Source organism: Lampetra fluviatilis, chromosome 4, assembly GCF_964198595.1.
Source record: "Lampetra fluviatilis chromosome 4, kcLamFluv1.1, whole genome shotgun sequence".
NCBI classification, from domain to species: domain Eukaryota; kingdom Metazoa; phylum Chordata; class Hyperoartia; order Petromyzontiformes; family Petromyzontidae; genus Lampetra; species Lampetra fluviatilis.
Genome location: NC_136278.1, coordinates 15,641,844 through 15,664,362, shown reverse-complemented (window position 1 = coordinate 15,664,362; position 22,519 = coordinate 15,641,844). Strand labels below are relative to the sequence as shown.

Below are 22,519 nucleotides of genomic sequence, written 5' to 3'. Positions count from 1 at the left end.
TAAACTAATGGGCATATCACACTACGATAATGTGTAACATGTTTTCCAGGAAATGGCAGCCCTCCTGCTCACGCTCCTGCTAACGTACCTTGCCAAGCTAGAAGGGAGCCAAGGCCTGATGATGCCACCCAAGAATAACCGTAGAAACTATCTTTTAACGATATCTCCTATAACACGTAGTCAATAGAATAATTTCTCCCTCCCTTATCGTTTTACCTTCCTTTAGAAATTTTTTTTTCCTCTCTTGTCACATATAATCATGTTAAGTTGTGACACGTACGCGCGCGTTGTAAGGAAATAGCAGCAAAACTTGAGGACAATCGATGGTTCATGATGGAAGAAGGGTATACATTTTTTTTTAAAATAACCCGTGGCCATTTGACCACTGGCCATTTTTAAAAGGGCGGAATGTTGTGTATTAGCCTTCTTCCAAAATTGATATTAATAATATTTGATATTTTTATATATTATCTTTTTACTTGTTTTTATATAATGAATGAAAAAACACCAAAGCACAGCAGACTGCAAAACACCAGGTGTCACTAAGTAATGGACTGGAGGAGGGCTAGGATGGCAGAATTTGCAACCTTGCTTCAAGGAAGGAGGGGGCCTGATGAACGGGCATATGTCACCCGTGCAGGCGGCAGAGACAGTGGGAGAGTCAGCCAGACATAATTAAGGCAAAAAGCCAACCATCCTGCATGGTTTTAAGGAATTAAATTATTAAATCCAGGGTGAGTGGTCAAATGAAGTGGGTCAGCAACGCTGTGTGCACAGGGGAGGGAGCTGATTAACAACCCTGCACGGCTGAACCGTGAGGGGGCCTTTGACCTGAAATTAAGAATAACACTCCCAGAGCAGAAGGTTGGATGACCACAGTGAGACGAATAAGAGTGTTGTCTCTCTCTCAAGGCTGCAGGCTCAGCTGAACGGCGAGGCTGCGGGGGTCACCAAAAGTTCGTGTTCGCCTAGTTAAGTCGAAAAGCTCAATTATTCTGTATTGCTATTAAAGTAACGTTAAAGTCAGAATTTAACAACAGGATAGGCTAAAGTTATCGATATTCACACCCACTCCAATTAAACCAGGCCACAAGTTACGCCTACTGAACCATCACCATCATTAAGTCAATATGAAATGTTATTTCCATACTTTAATATACAACTCGACCCGAAGCATATGACAATCAGAACCTTCCTAAGTCAAAATTGAATCGCACCCAGACAGGAGCGAATAGTCGATATAAGGTTGAAGAGGGAAGGAAATTAAGAGCACGGCGAACTGCAAACGTAAGCAAAAAAGCCGGGAACAACACACCAAGCCCGGCAACAGCGAGTCGGGCTTCGACAGGCCATAAAAGTAGGAATGATAACTCCCGGGGTCAGGGGACATCAGAAAAAGCAAGCAGACAAAAACCAGAACTGACTCCAAGGTTCAACCGCCCTCACCTACAAGGAGTGACGGAAATTAATGAGGCCTTGAGTTAACGGCGTCAGCTGGACAGCAACAACAACGGCGAGCAGAGACAGAGTGAGGCAAAGACTGCGAGGCTATGAAATGCAACTTCATGTCAGTAAAGCTGACCAACAAGTTAAGTTAAAGACATCACAATACATAATATCGTACATAATATCAATGTTAACGCTATTCACCGTCAACTATATTCCGCTTATATAACCATGCAGACACCAAGGAATACGAATTCCTAGGATCAAGAAACTTACCCCTCAACCTAAGATATCGGAAATAAATTAATAATAATAAGCCTATGCATGAAAAGACAAAAGTAAAACTTATGAAAAGCCAGGATAGCGGGATAAATCACCACCAGGTCGAAATAAAATACATAATAAAAGAGCGATGTTAAACCCAGGGTCGGAGAGAAAGGGAGATCCCGGCCGTCTTTGTATCCCCGCAGCGCGGGATGGGAGTGTGTATGTGCTCGGGGAGGCATCTCCACTTGGGTCAAGCACCACGATGGGAAACGACACACCTGAGGTTACATACAGAATCATAACTGGGAAATGGTAAGGGACAAATGTTAATTTAAAACTTTTTAACCATGTCTTTGTGTGCTGTGAGGATCGGAGGGAGTGTGCCCCTCCCTCCAGGTCGTGCAACACGGACAGAGACGCCTGTGAGACGATTTGTAACGTCTGTGTTTTGGTTCATGAAGAAGGCCAGACAAGAGATAATATTGCACCCAGACAGAGAGACGATTTCGAGGCAATTTGTAACATTTGATTGTTTGCTCATGGATTTTATAGAGGGAGTATGACAACGGAAAATACCGTGGGTGATGCACACAAGGACACGGACGTACGGACACACACATGGACACACCTACCTACGGACAGATCCTGACACAGCAAAAATCGAAAGAAACCCCGCCTTGTGGGCAGGACCCAAAGGGATTTTTCGGCATAAAAGAAAGGACCCTGAGCATTGGAAACCAGTTCGACCAGGAGTGTCAACTCACCAGCCGAGCTCGACCAGTGGGTCGGCTCAGGAGTTGACCGAGCGGGTCGACTCAAGGTCGAGCTGCGACTAACGGGTCGGCTCGACTCTTCAGCTTCTGGGACTCAGCCGAGTTCAGCCGGCTCTCGGGGCTCGACTCAAGCGGCTCCCCATCTCCTCTGCAGGTGGGCAAGACCCGCTTGACAGCTCAACCGCTGCCGCGTCGGAGGCCCCTGCTGCAGCTGACAGTCGCGGTTTGGCGACGAGGTGACGACCCAACACTGCGCGCTGCGAGCGAGCTGTGGGCGCCACCTACCGACCGGGTTCCGAACTACGACAGCGTATCAACAGGCATCCAACCAATTCACCACGGTGACAGAGGAGCGACTAATACGTATGACGCGCACCGCCCCCTCACCACACGACCACCAGGCGTCTGTTTGACATAAAGAACCGACTCCGAACACTGACTATTGAAGACAACTCTTACCACTCAAAAACACTCGAACCCATAAGCCATCCGTGGCTGTGAAGAAACACTCGAGACCGAGTGATGGCCATCCGTCGTTTATAAGAGTATTTGTAATTTTTATCTTTAATATTTAGTGGGCTGTACTCTTAATCGCATAAATTCCCAACAGATCCATCAATACGAATTGATTCTTGGCACCTCCTTCCGCCGAGCCACGCTCACGTGGGGAGTGGTGGCCCACCAGATCCTTATCAGGTGATCTGGTCCCCAATTAGTAAACTTGATAAGATAACGATCTTCGGTAAAGGAGCACCGTCGCAGGCCTTTACTCCGAGGCATTCTGTTGTCAGATAACCTGCCGATGTATCTGTTGAGATTGGTGCCTTTAAGAATAATAACTGTCTTGATTGTGTTTTTATCGCCGTATAATCTTTCAAGTATAATCATTCATTAACGTTAAGGTTTTCTTAGCATAGTATTTGCATGTTTTAACGACTCTCTCTCTCACTAACAACCATCGCGTTATGCGGGATCTATGTGCCGTTGTAAAGTGAAATCAGACAATCGTTGATGATACTGTATTGATGCCGTATTGACGTTCCGGGATTGAGAGTTCGCATACTATATCATAGTTGAGGTTGAATTAGTAATAAATTGATTAATACAGAAGTGGTTGTGTGATTCTTTCCTGAAATTTATGCATAAGATCTGCTTCTGCGTTGAGATCTGAACTTGGTGACCTTAATAAACACACTAACACAGACTCAGTAAATGTTAAAGCGATAACGGGGTGAACCGGGGACCTAAAGATAAGCGAGAATGAGACGAACCTAGACAACGATGCCGAGTTAATCTAAGTTAATCTTGCATACTTACACCACACCTGCATAACTGCATACGATTAATTGCCTTATTCCGATCGATAACCCACCCTCGTCACCGAGGCGGGGTCTGGTTATCATAACGACTTGCATCATCATAATTACACCACTCGCATAATTACTACGATTACCTCTCGAATTGGCATAATTAAATGTGCATAATTACATCAATTAACATATTTCCGGATAATTACACATTTGGCCAAATTTCATTTGATTATTATTATTTTCACTGAATATTCATAACCCACATATACAACATAATAATTTCACCCACGCACGCATACAACACATCAAAATTTTCATACCCAACATATACAACACATTGACCAGCCCTCTGGGCAGCTGTCCCGTTGGCTTGAAGTTCTGCAGGAATACACCTTCACTGTCGTTTACAGGAAGGGCATACGGCACTGTAATGCAGACGCGTATTCCCACCTGCCACCAAATGACCTGTGCGCGTGTGTCATGGGTGCGGTTCGGTGCAAACCATCGCTGGCTGCGGCACTACCCCAGGTGGTGGCGGCGTCAGGTGACGCCATGCAGTTGTGTTGGCCGAGCCCAGTGATGGTGCGCTGGACCTCACACATGTGGAGTGGGGACGGCTACAGGTAAAGGAAATCTCCTTGATGAAGTTGCGGCATCATGTGGGTAGGAGGGGCAGTAAGGCCGTTCCGACCGCAATGTGGGGAAAACTCACACGTGTGGTACATGAGAAGTTAATACACCTGGGGGTCCGAAAAACGCTTTTGACACTGAAGCAGGACTTTTATTGGACGGGTATGATAGGTGACGTACATTACCTGGTCAAGGGGTGCACCAATTGCATACGCCGCAAACCGCTGCCGAGGCAGACTCAGCCTTCGCTGCAAGTCTATCACGGTGTTGCAAATTAACAAATTGGTCCCTCTGGATATTCTGGGACCCTTTCCAGTTACCCAGAGGGGAAATAAATTCCTACTGGTGGGGGTGGAATATCCTTCCCGGTGGCCGATGGCATGGCCTGACCAGTTGGCCGCATCCATATCTGACAAGTTCCTACACGGTTACGTCATGGATAAGGGGCCCCCTGAACAACTTATTACGGACCAGGGCTGGAATTTTCCCTCAAAATTGTTGCAGGATGTGTGACTCCCTCAGCACCAAGAAAATTCAGACCTCGCCCTACCATCCTCAGACAAATGGGATGGTTGAGCGCTTGCACAGGACCCTAACGTCAATGTTATGCCAAGGGGTCAACGAGGCGCAGTCGGATTGGGATCTCCATATTCCAGGCATCCTCGCGGCGTATAGGATGGACCTTCATGCCTCAATTTTATCTCATGTATGGGAGGGAGGCTCAATTGGGCATGGCTTCGGGAAAGAAGAGGTCCGCTATTCCCACGCCTATTCACGTCATGCTTAGGCGATTGATGGAGGCGCGAGAAGCGGCCATAGGGAATTTGCCCAAACGGCAGGCCGCAAAGGAAAGACTCATGGGTCGGCGTGCATATGAGCTCCCTTGGAGGCCCAGGGATAGGGCCTGGCTGCATTGTCCACAGGTACCCGTGAAAACGTCCCCTAAATTGCATCGACCATGGTGGGGCCCTGTCGAGGTGATTGAGGTTAAGAGGTCCCAATGTGTACGCATTCAAGGTGGTCGCAGTCGCTGGTTTGTACACCCATCACACTTGAAACCGTTTGTCCGAGCCCTGACATGTGCTCCATCCTCACCTCTGGAGCGGCGGGTGTCTGATGTGTCCGACGAGCCAAGACCGTCGTGCCCAGAGGCGATGCTTGAGAAGGATTGCGTTGTACCGTCCACAGGATCCCGGCGTCTGACACTTAAGAACACGTGTGCAAGCTGGACCACTGATCGCCGCTCCCGGGGTGGGACCGCACCCCCTAGGTCATTCGGGGCGTGCCCCTGCGGCCCCCGGCACACTTCATCCTGGCCAGGAAGTGGGTCTTTCTTCAAGAACTTCCGCACCCTCGCAGTTCGTTGTGACGTGCTCATTGCGGATGTTCCGCTTTATGCTTCCGTTGCTCTGTTCGTGGAGATGCTCCTCCTAACTCTCTTCCCTCGTCAGGTTGTAGGATCAGCCGGGATTGCTGGAGATTTTTACGGGGGGGGGGGGGGGGCGGGGGTGATGTAGTGTAATAACATGGGTTGTTGACGGGAAGGGGTACTAACAGCAGGAGGCAGTAAACACGTCAGCAGGAGGAGACCACGACAGGGGTCCATCTGGAAGCCGAGAACCCGCTCGTAAGTTCTAGAAAGGGGGCATGGCCAGGGTGGGGCGAGGCCACGCCAGGAGGATAAGAGGGGGCCCGGGACCAGGGCTCGGGGCTGTTGCTGGAAGTGGATTTTCTCAGCGTGTCGCTGTTCGTCACCTTCATCGCCACTGTCTCGACCACCCTTGAGATGCCTCTAGCTAGCCAGGCTGTCAACTGCACTAGCTAGGTAGTGACGTTAAGAGACAGATATATGACTGGCGTGTAAGCACATAGGGCATCTGTAGTTCCCTGATGTGTAGAAATAAAGAAAGTGTCTTAAGAACCCCATCTCGGAATGAGTCATCACATGTATTACACTCCGTAACAATATTTTGTTCCTGGGTAGTAAGTGTTATTTCCTAATTGCTTATGCCTCAAAAGTATAGAAAATGGCTATCATTCCCCACAAACTTTGCTTTTGTGACCAGGAGATTGATATTTTGAAATGTATCTATTTACTCTTTGGTTCTTTCGGTAAAGTCACGTATAAAGATAAAATAATAAATTAAATAATAGCATACGACGTTTCGATTGCAACACAAGCAATCATCATCAGGTATAAATGAAATAGCAACAAAAATCTAACCAGAAAACTATAGACAGAGGGAGACGATCTCCCTCTCTGTGCCTATGTGTTACTCTCTCTCTCTCTCTCTATGTATCTTGGTGATATCTGTCTGCTTATATGTCTGTCTATAGTGTTCTGGTTAGATTTTTGTTGCTATTTCATTTATACCTGATGATGATTGCTTGTGTTGCAATCGAAACGTCGTATGCTATTATTTAATTTATTATTTTATCTTTATACGTGACTTTACCGAAAGAACCAAAGAGTAATTCCTGCAGTCACGAAAGCTCCAAATTTAAGATGTATCTATTTTCCAGAACATTCCAGATAGATTCAGTGCTGAGCAAACCTGGAGTAACTTCTAGTACATTTTAGAACTTTCCAGTAATATAAATAGTAGTATAAATACAGGGTCTTCAGCCCACCAGTTCAGTTTAGTTCCAGCTGCCTAAGTGGATACATATCTGCATTTTTCTGAGATGGCATCAAGAGGCTGCAAACATCCGGAAGATAAATTGGCCGCAGACAGCAAAATGTATCAAGACGAGAGCGAAAAAGTACTCTGTGGAAGCATCTGCGAGGATGTGTGAGGCCTACAAGGCATATTTTGGCATTCCTGTCAGGGATCAAGACAAACCCAGAGCACCTCATTTCACCTGCGAGCAATGCAAAAAATTCTGGAAGGTGAGATGGACAATTGTTGCTCGGGATTTTATGTTATAAAATTTGTAAAAAAATCTTAAATTGTAAAAGTTGCTTTTAAGTTAAAATGTTGACCAATTTTCAATGTTATTGAAAAAATATATCATTTTTGAAAAATGTTGCGAAGAATCTCTTACAAATTATTCATGGGTGAAATAAATGCATTTTTGTAGGATGGTACAGAGGGGAAAAGAGAGCCATGAAGTTCGCAATCCCAAGAATTTGGCGGGAACCCACTGACCACTCAAGCAACTGCTACTCCTACATTGTGGACCGTTCCAAACGTCGGACTGGCAAGAATGCATCTGCTATCACGTATCTGGACCTTCCTTCATCCATCACCCAGTGCCACACTGCCATGAGCTCCCCATACTCACTCCTCCGGAGAGAGAGCAGCTGTCTTTAGAAGAGAGCAGCAAGTCAGAGAGCAAGGAAGACATTGTAGATCCAGATGAGAATTTCAGAGGTGGAGCTGAGGAGAGAAACCTCTACTACCCCAACCAAAGAGACCTCAACGACTTGATCAGAGATCTTGGTCTCACCAAGTCCAATGCCAAGCTTTTGACATCTAGGCTCAAGCAGTGGAACTTATTGGATGAAAGTACGCAAGTCGCAGATCAGAGGAAGTGTCACCAAACTTTTTGCAGCTTCTTCAGCCGTCAAGATGGGCTCTGCTTCTGCCACAATGTGACCAGTCTGTTTGAGGCAATCGGAATCGTCCGTAACCAGAATGAGTGGCGCCTCTTCATTGACAGCTCATCCAGGAGCCTCAAAGCCGTGCTGCTCCATAATGGTAACAAGTACTCGTCTCTTTCCCTGGCTCACTTGGTGCACCTCAAAGAGGATTACAACAGCATGTATTATTATTGGCTCGGCTTCATTGTCTAGGGCTGTATTCTGGGTGTGTGCTTATTTGTGATTGATGTGTGTGTGATGTGATACTCGGCTTCGTTGTCTTGGGGTGTATTACCAATTTTGGTAATACAATTGTAGTGGGTTCAATTTAGGCGCACACACTTCTTGGGAGGCAACACTCATTTATTAGAACAGTACGTATTATAACACTGTACATTACACATAGGGTGGTGACCACCGACCTACTCTAACACACACTTCTCTAACTCTCAGCTACTCTAGGGTGACCCAGCCAGGTGGGCTACTGGCAGGTCCGCTGACTGGAGGCTTAACTCTTCTTGGCGTTTTCATGATGCATCTTCATTCTTGGTACGGGTAGCCCCGAACCTCGCGAGGAGGCTGCTTATATAGGCCTCGGCGTGCCCGGGCCCCACCCCGGCCACGCCTCCCTTCGAGAACCCTCTAGAAGCCCCCCTGCTGTCCACGTGCCCCCCGAGGTGCCCCCTGGGCCCCCGGCCCCCACTGGGATCATGTGTCCAACCGAGATCACAGAGAGTGCCACGACCTCACACCACTAGGGGTCGGCACGGTTTGGCTCAAACCACCAAACCGCGGTTTGAACCGAACCAAATCGGTTTGGTTTGGCTCTGTTTGAACTGGTTCGGTTTGGTTTGGGGCTACGAAAACCGACTCGGTTTGGCTCGGACAGGGTGGAACCGGCTCAAACTAGTTTGGTTGGTTGTAAAGGCGACACGAAAGGACATGCTGTAGTTGCCTTTGCCTGCGAATTCACTTTGCAATTGCATCTCCATGGCTCGAGCGGCTCAAGACGGCGCCATCCCCGGCGGCTCCAGCATCACAAGGTCTCATCCACGACGTGGAAGAGACCAAACACGCCGGTAGCGACGAGGAGCCGATGGCGAGCGAACGTGAGAGCCCGGACGCCACGCGCGGCGACACGCGGCAGAGCCTCATGCGCACCCTCGGCGCCGCAGCGCTGCAGACCGCGACGCAGCCCAAGCCCAAGAAGGCCCGTGTGTCCCGAGCGCTGTGGCACGACGAGTACTTTGAGACGAGCCAGGCCGCGGGCGACGTGCAGAGCCGGACCTGCAAGATCTGCACCCTCCAGTACGCGGGCTCCACCTCCTCGGGCACCCGTATCAAGCATCTCAAGACCCATGGGATCGTCGACCCCGAGTCGCCCACGGTCGTCACGTCGCCGCCGACGGGGAAGGGTTTGCTCGTGCAGTCCAAGATGGCCACGCCCATGTCAGCGCACGCGAGCAAGGCCATGGACAGCTTTGTCGCCGAGTACATCGCGACGAGTGGTCTAGGCCATAAACACGTAACATCGGATCCCTTTACGACTCTTCTTCAACGAGCTGCCCCGGGTTACGAGCCCAAGTCTGAGCGCACGGTCAAGCGCCGCATGCTCGAGATGTATGTCGTCCTCAAGCTACTCGTGCTACAGTACTTTACTACTTTTGGCTCTTGCGTCTCCTTGACCTACGACGGTTGGACAAACGACGCCATGACCGGCTTCTTCTCGGTCACCCTCCACTGGATGGACCCGGCGTCGTTCTCCATGTGCAACTGCATCATTGACTTCTTTTGGGTGGCCCCGGGCGAAGGCGTGGGCAAGCGCATGGCGCAGCGCCTGCACGAGCTGCTCGACGACTTTGGCGTGTGGCCGCGCCTGCTCGCCGTCGTCACTGACAGCGGTTCTGACGCCGTCGCATCCGCCAAGTCCCTCACGCTCCTCGAGGGGAGCAACCTGCGCTCGACGTGCTGCTTGCGGTGCATCACGCACTGCGTCAACCTCGGCGTCAAGGCCTCATTCGGCGCGTTCGAGACACTGCTGCGCAGCCTCCGCGCGACGCTCGGCGCTATCCGCAAGAGCAAGACGACGAGGGCGGCCTACACGTCGCTCGCGCGGCACTACCTCAAGTGCCCGCTGCAGCCGCCTTGCCTCGACGTGGTCACACGTTGGGGTAGCACGTACGTGATGCTCACGGCGTCGCTAAGGCAGCGCCAAGTGATCGACGCCATCTGCCTTGAGCCCGGCTGGTCGCGGAGCCAGGCCGGCTTGTCGGACGAGCAGTGGGAGCAGGCGGCGCTGCTCTGCCAGTTCTTGGAGAAGCCGGCGGCCATCTCCGATGCCATGGGCGCCGAGGAGTACTGCACCATCTCGAACGCCATCACGGCGCAGGAGGCTCTCTTGAGCCACTGCATGACCCACCGCCCGAGTCCTCATGTGGTCGTGAGCTCGGCCGCCGTGACCATCTCCGACTACATGGTCAAGTACAGCGACCTTCTCTCGTCCGAACCAAGCCGCGTCGCCCGCTTTCTCGACCTGCACCACCCCAAGCCCGCGGCCTCGAGCACCGAGTACAGCAATATCAAGGACATGATGACGGACATTCTCAACCAGCGCTACCCAGCGTTGACGATGGACGCGGCGCCGAAGGCGGCGCCGCGTGGCGGCATTAACATCCTCTTTGACATGGTCTACGCGCCCAACGCTCACGACGGCGCCACCTCCGAGGTCGACCGCTTCCTGCTTGAGCCGACTCAGGACCTGAGCATGGACGTCGTCGAGTGGTGGAAGCTGTACGGCGGCAAGTACCCGCGCCTACGACGCGTGGCCCTCGACTATTTGCCTATCCCGGCGTCGTCCGTGCCCTCCGAGAGAGCAAACTCGGCCGCCAAGCGCTCCTTTCTCGACCGACCAAACCTGCACAAGTGCACGTTCAAGGCCGAGATGTGTGTGCGCTCGTGGGCGCGGATGTTGCCTAGTGTTGGGGTTTCACTGCCATTGAACTACCACACTGCGTTCAAGGACATTGGGCGTGCCAAGCTTGAGGAGATGGCTGTGGACGACATCGTCGTCCAGTACTTGCTAGTGAATCTCAATATGAAGAAAGCCTGCGTAGAAATTAGCGATTAATACACTTGATATTTGTATTGAATGCGAATATTGTTTGCCGCGCATCTTTTCGGTTCAAGCCAACTCAAGAGGTTTGGTTTAGCTTAGTTTGGTTTGGTTTTGGTTTGGTTTGGTTCAGTCGTCGCTGGTTTGGTTTGGTTTGCTCAATTTGAAACCAGTTTGAGTCGGTTCAAACTGTGCCGACCCCTACACACCACTCCCGTGGCCTCCCGAGTCCAGAACCGGCCTGAGGTCATTCCCGCCTTCAGCCGGGATGACGTCATGTGTGTGTGTAGACCCACGTGGTAGTGACGCTCCCAGCATAGTGATGTCACACGTGTGCGTGTGTACACAGTAGTGATGCTACAATCACTACACAATGATTCTCGCTTTAACTTTTACTGATCATGATTCTTGCTTAAACACTTACTGGTTATCATTTTAGAGTGACTATGTCCGGTCTCAGGATGGAAATCTCGCCGCAAGATACAGTTCTTAAAATTTTAATAACCGAGCGCCATCTCTTGCATTATTGTGGGGTTACGTTTATATGCTGTCATGCAGTCCACGCACTATCAGTAGTACGGATTCTATCTAGGGGAAAGGTTAATGGGCGGATCTAGTATGGAGACCTCTGATACACTCGCGAAAGTTCCTAGAGGGGCGTGGCCAGAGGCGGGGCTTAGCCTCGGAGAAGTGGGGGTACAGCAACATTAAGGGTCTGTGTTTGAAGATCAAAGAGGAGCTCCCCGCTGCTACTGCCCCGCTATCTCCACCTGCCACGTGGCGGCTCGACCTCCAGCTGCTTTCAGATAACAAGGTAATACCCATCGCTTTCACACTTACATCTGTTGCTGTATCTTCACCGAACTCTAAACATATTTTATTTAAAGCTAGCCTATCACTAATCTCAGAGAGAATAAGGTTACTCCGATTTGAACTCGATAGTTTAGACAAGACTCTCTTAAAACACATTTAATGCTAACACAAAAAATGTCCCCTTCTGATTGGAACCACATCGACAACATGACTGCTGCCTCTGCTGATTCACTGTCAGCCAAATGCAAAGCTAACCTGATCTCTAAATTCAACCTCCTATCAAATAAGAAGCCAAAACCACACATCACAAAGCTGGATGTTGACAAGACCGTTATTAATCAGAGTAACATCCCGATTTCGGACAATCTGAAAACGGTACTGGTGTTAGAAGTGGCTAACGTTAGGTGTTATCCTAGTCAGTATAATATGTGCATGATTACTACAACTTACCTGGATGCTTTCACACGACGGGGACGGAGGGAAAATCATCTTCCGGACAGCCCCGGGGTCTGCAGCCCCGGTGAAGGAGGGAGATGGCGCTGCGGGCGGGGAAGCAGGACGCACATCACGTCGCTGCTTCGCTGCCATCGAGAGAGAGCGCCGGAGCTGGAGGGGAGGGGACACCGCCGCTGCTGCGGGTGCCTGGGCAGGAAATTTGTGTGGGAAATTCACGCGCGGCCGCCATCTTGGCGGTCGATCGAAACGCCGTTCCCACCATTTTCAACACCTGCGGAGGAAGATCTTCGGCCGTCTTGATGGCATCCTGTCGCAAGAGAATGCCGTGCTCGTTATCCAAGATTTTTCAAGTTCCACCCTGCCATCCTCACAGCAAGCGCGGGAAACCACAAAAATGCGGCTCGGGGGTGCGGCCGCCACTTTGTACGAGCACAGGTAACCTTGGAGATGCAGTTCGAGCATACGGCCACCATTTTGTACGCGTGCGGGAACCGCGGTGATGGTTGTGCGTTGAGCCGCCATTTTCTTGATGCGCGCGGAGATGTTCGCGCGTTGGGCCGCCATTTTGTGCGCGCGCAGAAAACCACAGCGATGCTCATGTGCTGGGCCGCCATTTTGGGCGTGCGCGGGAAGCTGCGGGGACGCGGGTTGCGCATGCGGCCGCCATTTTGTACGTACACGGGTGGCCTCGGAGATGTGGGGGTTGCACGTGTGAACTATTTCTGGGCAAGAGCAGGCATTTTTTTGTGCCACGTCGATTTCACATATTTTCACAAAAAATTTAGATACTGGGGCAACCCTGAAGTGAGACTTCTTTGCCCAGTACATGGGTCAACCTTGACCCAGGATGTTGTACAATATCCAACGTTGTACCTTTGGGTGCAGCATACTGGCTTGACCTTGAAGCGTGACTTCCTTGAGCCAGCAGATGGGTCGACCCTGAAGTGCGACTTCTCGACCTGGGACGTAGGGAGACGTCCGGAATGTTAAGTGGTGTGTGTAGGTGGGTGTTAGACTTTCGGTCTTTGCCCTATTGCCACCTGTGGGGTGGAACGGTAGAGCGGTGTGAGACCCTGCCATCCATGGGGTGGTTGTGTGATTTTGGTTTGATTACCGGTGTTGGTTGTGCATCCAATGCGTCGGAATCTATGTATTTTTGTTTTTCTTTCTTCCGCCGGGCGGAATATGATAATCTCCACTTCCCTGGGCCGGGTGGCTGTCGTGTCCGATGAGCTGAGGCACAGGCTTGTGGTGCTGTGCCTCAGGAGGTGGTTTCTTCTCGTCACAGGATTCCTGCACCTTCTGCCCTTGGAGTCGCCGGCTGTGCTGACCGGATGTGGACTTAAAGGGGGGAGTGAAGCGCCCGTACATCACTCCTGCTCATCCTGTTGCCCAACTCCTGGGAAGGGGCCGTGCCCTCTTTGGGCCTTTTTCAAGTTCCCCCAGGACCTCCATAAAGAGCCTCCTCTGGGGGCTCAGCCACGCGAACTCGTCGAAGACTAGCCGCTGTGCATGACTCTCACACCTTGTTGGTTGCTTACACCGTTGTCGAACAGTCACATTCACATGTCGGTGCGTGCGTACAATTTCACATGGATGGGCTGTGCTGAGGGATAAGCGGGTTGACCAGTTCTTCTCGGTGTACGTGTTGTTGGTTCCCCTCGTTCCATACGTTCTTCCCTTCCCCCCTCTCGGTGTGTGTACATATGTTCTCGCAGTAGTTATTATCGTTCGCCGGATATTTATTGACGTTGTTGTTGGAGGCACACTGTTTTTTTTCTGTATTGTCACAGCTGGGACGGCTATTTTTTTTTTTACATGGGGGAGGGTGATGTAGTGATTGTAGCATCACTACTGTGTATACACGCACCCGTGTGACGTCACTATGCCAGGAGCGTCACTACCACGTGGGTCTACACACACACATGACGTCATCCCGGCTGGAGGCGGGAATGACGTCAGGGCCGGTTCTGGACTTGGGAGGCCACGGGGGTGGTGTGAGGTCATGGCACTCTCTGTGATCCTGGCTGGACACGTGACCGGATCCCAGTGGGGGCCGGTAGCCCAGGGGGAACCTCGGGAGGCACGTGGACATCCAACGTACTGACGCACCTCCCCCACCGAGATGGGAGTTGGCCAGTCCTGGACGCACGACGTCTTGTCAGGGTCCGTGGCAACACCACCCGAGCTGACAATATGTCCAAAATAGCGCACGGAGCGTTGCAAGAGGTGGCACTTTTTAGGTTTGAATTTGAGATTTGCGGAACGCATCCTGTCGTAAATAGCCTTCAATCTCTGAAGGTGTTCCTCGAACGTACGACTGAACACAATGACGTCGTCTAAGTATATCAGACACGTGTCCCATTGTAACCCGGTCAACACCAGTTCCATCAACCGCTGGAACGTAGCGGGAGCGGCGTTCAGTCCCATGGGAAGACAGTTAAATTGGAATAGCCCCCGAGGCATAAGGAACGCCGTCTTTTCCCTCAACGAATCGTCGAGGGGAAGTTGCGAAAACTCAGAGGAAAGATCGAGGATAGAAAAGTATCGTGCTCCCGACAAGGCATCGAGGGAGTCATCCATCCGTGGCAGAGGGTACGCGTCCGCCACCGAAACCTTATTAAGCTTCCAAAAATCAACGCAGTAGCGGAGGCTGCCATCCTTTTTCTTTACGAGGACAACGGGAGTGCCCCACGGGCTATTCGATGGAGAGATAATGTCAGCGGCCAGCATGTCGTCCACCACACCACGCACCTGGTCCCTCTCTGAGGGACTTAGCTGGTGTGGATTCATCTGTATAAGGCTCACCTCCCCAGTATCAATGTGATAGGACAACAGTGAAGTGCCCCCCAGGTCAAAATCGTTATTGCTGAAAACGTCGGAATAATCGGACAACAGCGCCCGAAGCGCGCCCCGTTGATGCGTGGTCAAGGACGAATTTTCCTGACACAACTCGGTGATCCAACAATCGTCGACGTTCCACGAGGCTCAATCGCCGCCGCCAACCCTTGCTACCGATCCCCATCGTGGACCGTAAACGCGGTGGTGGCGTGAGCCAGGACCGTGCCGGCCGCAACCAAAACGCCTTCCGACCCCCCATTCAAAACCTGCAAAAACGAGGGTTGACCCGGCCGGACGATCTTCTGGGCACCAAACAGCGCAAGACCCTTGGTAGCAGTGTTAGACGGGGACAGCAGCACGCCCGCCGCCGCGTCCATCCCATGGAATTGTTTACGATAACGCAACGGGACGAGCATTTGGGAGCCCGGAGGAATTTCCACCGAGATATCGGCAATTGCTTGCACCGGGGATGGCAAAAAAAAAATCTTATGCCCCGCAGGCAGCTCAATGCAGCGCTGATCAACGAGGTTTTTAACCGGCATTTGACAAAGAAAATCGGTACCCAACAAACAGGGCACTGCCAATGACCTGGAAATTATCGGGAACGTTCCATGCTGCAACGTTCCCGATGGAAACATGCGCTTTGACCTGACCCACAATGCCCATACTACCCCCGTTGGCAGCAATACACGCATCGAAAGCCGGCCACACGCGCGAATCAGGGATGGAAAGGTGGAATATGACATCGGAGATGATAGTGGCCGACGCGCCTGTGTCCACCAATATCCGCATGTCCAACCCTTTAATAGAGCCCGGCACCATAGAGGACCCCGTCGCGGCCGTTACCACACGACGTGCCAACTTTCTCCATTGAGTAATCATACAAGACGAACCGCCAGCGGCCCCATGTGAGCTCCGGACATACGAATCATACACGGTCGAAGATGCATGAGGTGATGTTGTATATGTCGGGTTTTGCAAAATTGATATTAAAAAAAAAGAAATTAAATAAAGATTTTAGAAATGCGTAACTAGCAAAAAATGTGCTAATGTATGATATTATGCGCATAAATTATGCCAAATTGTGAGAATCTCATATTGTTTTCTGATAGTGTATGTGCTTATGCTAATGTGGGCAGTTATAATAATTAGGCTTGGCTTCGTTGTCCAGGATTGTATTTATCAATCGGGATACTGCAATTATTTTTGCTTAAACATGTATTGATTATATCTTGGTGTGTTTATGTTAGGTCTCCAAATTCAATTCTCAACGCAGGATACAGTTCTTATAAATAAGATTGTTATGCATGAACACTCAGGAAAGAAACACTCAAACACTTCTGTGTTAAGCAATTTTAATTCTAGACCAAAACATGACACTCTAATATGCGAACTCTCATGCTTGGAATTCTTAACACAGTACTCCTGGAGATGTTCTCCTCATTGATCCGTACATTTAACCCTCAGTGATTACGTTGTCGAACTGGGTAATCAGAACAATCAATTAATTCCTCAGAGTAACACGAGCATATACGGCGATAGAAAAAAGTCCTTAAACATGCATGCGATGATATCAACACGAACGACAATAGAGAAACATATCCCGAAGGCAAAGTATATGTCAATTAATTCATTGGCAAGATTATGCAATTAACAAAAACGAATGACTAAAATACTTCTAACAATCGTATTCATGTAACTCGACGGGCAGCAAATACTTTTCACGATCAGTTGATATTTAATGCACCACCTTGGAATGGCAACCCTTCTCGAAACACAAAGATAACTTTTTGGAACAATCTTATTCGTCCCGATATGCGTGTTGTGTGTGTGTGTCTTCTTTGATCAATTCTTCACGTAAAGCAGACGCCGAGGTTGGGCATTCCTTGTACCAAAATTTAGTTTGTTCCCTGCGGAGCAGTCAGTGTGTGAGGGTGGGCATGTCATACAAACGGCTTCGTTTCTCCCTGTCTCGCTCGGGGCATCGTCTGCAGCTGTTTGTCCGCTGCTGGATGACGAGTCGGCACGACGCTCGCCGTCGTGGTGCGCGATGATTCCGTCGTCAGATAGCGCGCACAGCTCGTCAGCTGCGCAGGTTCCTCACTCTTGTCTTGGTTCCCAGCTGGTGCTGGTTGATGTGTGTGTGTATTAAACACACGGCGCTCTCGCTGGCGCTGACACTCTTGCTCACGGGCGGCTGGTCCAGGCTCTATCCACTGCTCCGTTCTCTCTTTCTCTCTCCTTGCTTTTCACCTTTGGCGTGCAGCTGCCAGCTTCACACGGGCACCTGCTGGTGCCTCTCCCGCCCTCACTTCAGGGCTGCGCTGGCTCAGGCTCTTTCCACTGCTCCGTGCTCTCTGCCGATGAACGCTCTCGTTCGTTGCTTGATCGACGTTGGGCGCTTTCCGCTATTTCACGAGAGTGATAGCTGTAATTTTGCCAGCTTCACTTGCACTGCAGCGGCTTTGTGGAGCGATACTTCTGTTGGCGCTGAACTGGCACTTAACCACACATCGTCACTTCTCTCGGCGAGACATGACACCCATGGTTGGAGTCGGTGCCTGCTCCCTCGCGACGGCACCGCCAGACTCGCCCTCGTAAGACTGGAGCAAGACTGAATTGCGTGATGTGCATTTGTGCTTAAAACAAAAAACGTGAAACTCCCTCCCCTCTCGGCGCGTCTCTTGCAAGAGAAAAACAAACAAAAAACCAGATGCCCTCTTTCCGCGGCCGTCCTGACTGCCCACTCCCTCTGAGTGCTTGTTATCTCGAGGCCAAACCCCTCCATATGACCGCCATGTGTCCGTGCCGAGCCGTTGGAAGTAAAGGTGGCCGGGGACGCTTCTCTATGGAATACATTTTTTTTTAGTTGCGCGTGGTTGACCTATTTTGCCTTTCTATTCTTCTGGTTGACCGTTGGTCTAATCTTCCTAATTATTATTCGGTTTGTGATTTATCATGGTTATTACCACATATATTCCTAGGGTGTATTAACCTTTGTTGTCTATCTGTATAATGTCCTGAGATTATATGTAACTAAGTTTCCATTTAAACTTTCTTGACTGCTGAAATTCGTATTCCTTAGTTTTTTGGTAAGGTCACGTAGATAGAAAGATACACAAAAATATATGTGGTGAATACGAGTAAAATAAGGGAATTGATAATAAAACCACTATTGTAGACTGCAGTCTTATCACGTTGATTTGTTCTTTTTGCTGAGTTTCAAATCTTTATCGTTATGGAAGATGCGAGTTGTAAGGTTGTTTGTCTCTGCTCTGAGCGTGTTCTGTTTTTCTCTGGCCCTGCATATTTATTTGTGAATCGTCCAGAACGTTTTGGGAAGGTCGGGGCCCTTTGTCAATCTGGAGATTTCCAGATAGTCTCTAACCCCTCTTTGCCCCGAAGTTTGTTATTTTATGGTCTTTTACGACCTCCAGATGCTTGGTGTGGCTTGTGAGAGGTAGAGTTGAGAGTTTTGGGGGTATCTGTTTTATATATATATTTTTTCGATTATTATTATTTGAAAATAATTATTGGCCGAATTATTCTTAATATCAATTTGGAAAAAGAATTGCATATACAACAGTGACAAAGCTTGCCGGGTGTCTGATGCATACCGACTTGCCTGGCTTGGGTCACAGCACAACGACGGTGGCGGCTGCAGAGGTAGGGATCCGGGAAGAGGCGGATGGCGGGGACGACTCCAGCAGTCCCATGCGAAATGGCCCGGCCGGCCACACCGAAAGCACGCCATGCCGGCTCGCCGGTCGGCCCCACTGACGTCCCGGAGCGGTGCCGACGAAGCACCCGAACGCGCCTCGGCCCTCCTCCTCGGAACCCAGTGGCCCGCAGCGGGCGACCTGTGACGGCACCCATCCCGTAGGGTGACCGCCCACGGCAGGGTCGCCCGTCCAGGTGGCCATCTGCGCCCATCGGCGCAAGTTGAACTGGGCGTCGAGGCATTTGGCGGCCAACCGGAAAGTAAGCGGCTCATGGCCACACACCGGCATCGGGATGCCGAGTTCCGTGGATAGTTCCAACATCTTGCCCAGGATGAGGGGATCGAGCATGTCCGGCTTAGCGTCAGGGTAGGTGGCCATCGCAAACGCCACCAGGGCGCCACGGTAGGTGATGGGAGATTCCTCCGCTCCACGCTGACGCTGCACGAACTTGCGGTGAGTATCAGATGGCGGCTCGTAAACTTCAGCCATTTCGGTAAACGCCTCCCGCGGTGTCACCTTTTTCTCAGCGGGAATGGAGCAGAATACCGCGAGCAATATGTCGTCGAGGAGCGTAGGCAAGGCCTCCAATGCCTCCTCCTCCGTCCATCGGACGGAGTGAAAAGCGGACTCGAAGCACCAAGCAAAAACGTTCCAGTCTCCTCCCGCGCTGAATTATTTTATGTTCAGAAGGCGATGGCTGCGCCCCGCGCCGCTGTCCCCACCAGGCCCAGCCTCCCGCGCTGGCGTTCCACGCGGCGCCGCCAAAATGGCGGGCTCCCGCCGCGCACTCGCGAGTCCGCCCAAGATGGCGTCGTCCTGCCTCATGACCGCAATGGCGGAGGGCCTTCCAGAAGCCGCAATGGTGGCCGATTCTTGCACGAGGACTTTCCAGATAATATCACCCCTTAACGCCCGCGGGCTCCGCCCCGAGGGGGGCCCTGCTCATCATTATTCAGCAGCGCGCCAAGCGGACGGCGCGACCAGCGTCACCAGGTTGAGCAGGATGGCACGCAGTGAGTCGATCTGCTCCACCACATGCTGCGAGCCGTCGCCAGCGCCCGGGGATGAAGACGGCCCGGCACCGACGACCATCTCCAGCACCTTAGCAGAGCCGACCGTAGCCGCCGCGTCCGGGCCCCCCACTCCCGGGATCGCCAGGTCCTGGGTGAGTGAGTCGTCGTCGTCGTAAGACGGGGTAGGCGGAATTTTTTTCTTAAGATGCTTGGACATGTCAAGAATCACTTCTGACCCCAAATGTAATAAAACAGGTCGACAACAAGCGACTGTGTCTCCATCTGTTTATTTCTTCGTTATCTGGACAGCTCGCGTTCCGCTCTCTCGGTCGTTCCGTGGCACGTCGCAGGAGCTGGGGTCCCGCTCTCGCCGCGCTGTCGCTCTCGGCGCATTGCGTGAGCTGGTATCCCGCTTCCGCGCCACCCTCTCGCTCTCGCTTCTCCGCTCCCACGCACCGCTGGCAGACGGCGCGCTGGGAGCCGTCTCCGCGTCGCCACGTGGCCGATGGCTCGCGGAGACCCGTGACGTGGCCCAGCTTCCACCAACTGACCCCGAGCCCCTTCCGGCTCTCCCTTATATCCTCTTCCCATGTCACCCAGACTCCGCCCTTTGCCAGGCCCCTTAAGAACTTTCCAGATAATACCACCCCTTAACGCCCGTGGGCTCCACCCTTAAACCCTGCCCCCGATGGTTTGTGGCGCCTAGTTGGCTTAGGGGCTGGGGCGGCGAAGCCCCAGCATACACTCGCATTACATATTTACAACAGTGCCTTCCCCGGGCGTAATGGCGGCCGGCAACCACGTGGTATTCACTGCGGAAACTGGCGTTGTTGGTGGGAACTTCTGCCTACTCGCCGTCCTCTTGACGGCAGGCATAAATGCAGAGAGCTGCGCGACCAGCCGGCCGACAGTCATGAGGAGCAGGTTGAGGCGATTAACCACCTCGTGCCACCCATCCCCAGTTTGCGACTCCGAAGGAAAGGTGCCCCCCTCCCGCTGATCCGCAGCCGCCGCTCCCACGCCAACGGGATTTGTAACCAGAGTCCCGGGGCTGTCGGAGGGATGAACGTCTCGCCATCCTCATCCTCTGATGACACAACAGGTGGGTTCCTCTTCCTGGATAGCTTCGACATGACGACGTATACTCTACGCCTGTAGAACTATTCAACCATTTCTCGACACCAGTTGTAGTGTCAACTATTCAGAGTTTCAACTTTCACGGTCTCATCCACACACTCTCTACAGTAGCTTAGCCTAGCTTGTACACAACACTAGCCATCTAACACTGACGGCGCTGACTGAGATAGCCAATTACTATCCTTCGTAACGCAATATCTAGCGGAGATTAGTGATGGCGACGAAATGACAGCAATGACGAGAAGAGTCCATTCCCAGAACCGGCAGCCTCGAGCACCCGCTCTCGACTCATTTCATACTACCAGCGCAGCCTGGCTCTGCCCTGAACGCGCCTCCCTTCTTGAATCCGCTATCAGGTTCCAGGGGCCTGCAGATGGGGTCCTCCATGACCCTTACCCTAGTTCCTCCTCTCTGCCAACACACCCTGCACACCCTCAGCAGCATGTGTACTGTCTGTCCACTACAGTTGCCACCGCTGTCCACCAGCTAGCGCTATTACACTACACAAGTATGGGGAAATAAAGCACATGAACAATAACAAAGTGACATCATGGGACCTCCTTTGCCAGTATCAAAATATGAGAATAAGTTTGGTACTGGCAAAGGAGGTCCCATGATGTAGCTGCTCACCCCGAGCTCTCATTACTCTGATAATGCTTGTCTTTGTGCTGTATGCCTTTTGGCGTCCTCTTGTAGTATATGTAGGCCTTTTAACAAAAATTTATATTAAGAATAATTCTGCCAAAATATTTTTTTGTAATAATCGATAAAAAATGAAACAAACACCCTCAACCCCACTACCTCCCACAAGCCACACCAAACATCTGGAGGTCATAAAATCCATTAAATAATAAACTCCGGGGCAAAGAGGGGTTAACGACGATTTGGGAAATCTCCAGACTGTCAAAGGACCGCATGACACGACCCACGGACGTTTTGGACGTTTCACAAACATCTCCAGACACAGAGCAGGGGCAAACGGACATTACAAGTGGCATTTCTTTATATGGTAAAAGTTTGAAGCTTGGCTATAAGAACAAGGCAAGATTATAGACTGCAGTATTACTACGTGACTTTACCAAGAGAACCAAGGAATTTGAATTCCGGCAGTCAAGAAAGCTTAAGTGAAAACTTAGTTATATCTCCAACCTCAGGATATCAAAATATATAATTAAAAGCACGGATCCCTGGATACAGACAGAGAGCCAAGGTTAATAAAACCCTTGAAATACCGGAGGTAACATCTAATGGTACATTACAAATTTTGGTTAAACATGAACCAAATAATAATCATGAGGTATTAGACCTAGAGTAACTCAAAAAAGATACAAGAAAAATAGGTCAAACACACCAAGACCAGATAATGTGTTCCACGGAATCCGAGCCTCCCCGGCCGCCTTTGTCTCCCAACAATGT

General features: G+C 50.9%; 1 protein-coding gene across 1 annotated transcript; it reads left to right on the top strand.

The window, feature by feature from the left end:
• Positions 1-5,157: 5,157 nt before the first annotated feature.
• On the top strand, positions 5,158-13,720 carry LOC144931390 (uncharacterized). The gene is made up of 5 exons (XM_078855196.1): positions 5,158-5,287; positions 9,044-11,081; positions 12,461-12,572; positions 12,970-13,099; positions 13,656-13,720. Exons 1-5 carry the CDS (start codon positions 5,158-5,160, stop codon positions 13,718-13,720), a joined length of 2,475 nt encoding a protein of 824 aa, XP_078711322.1.
• The last annotated feature ends 8,799 nt before the right edge of the window (positions 13,721-22,519 follow it).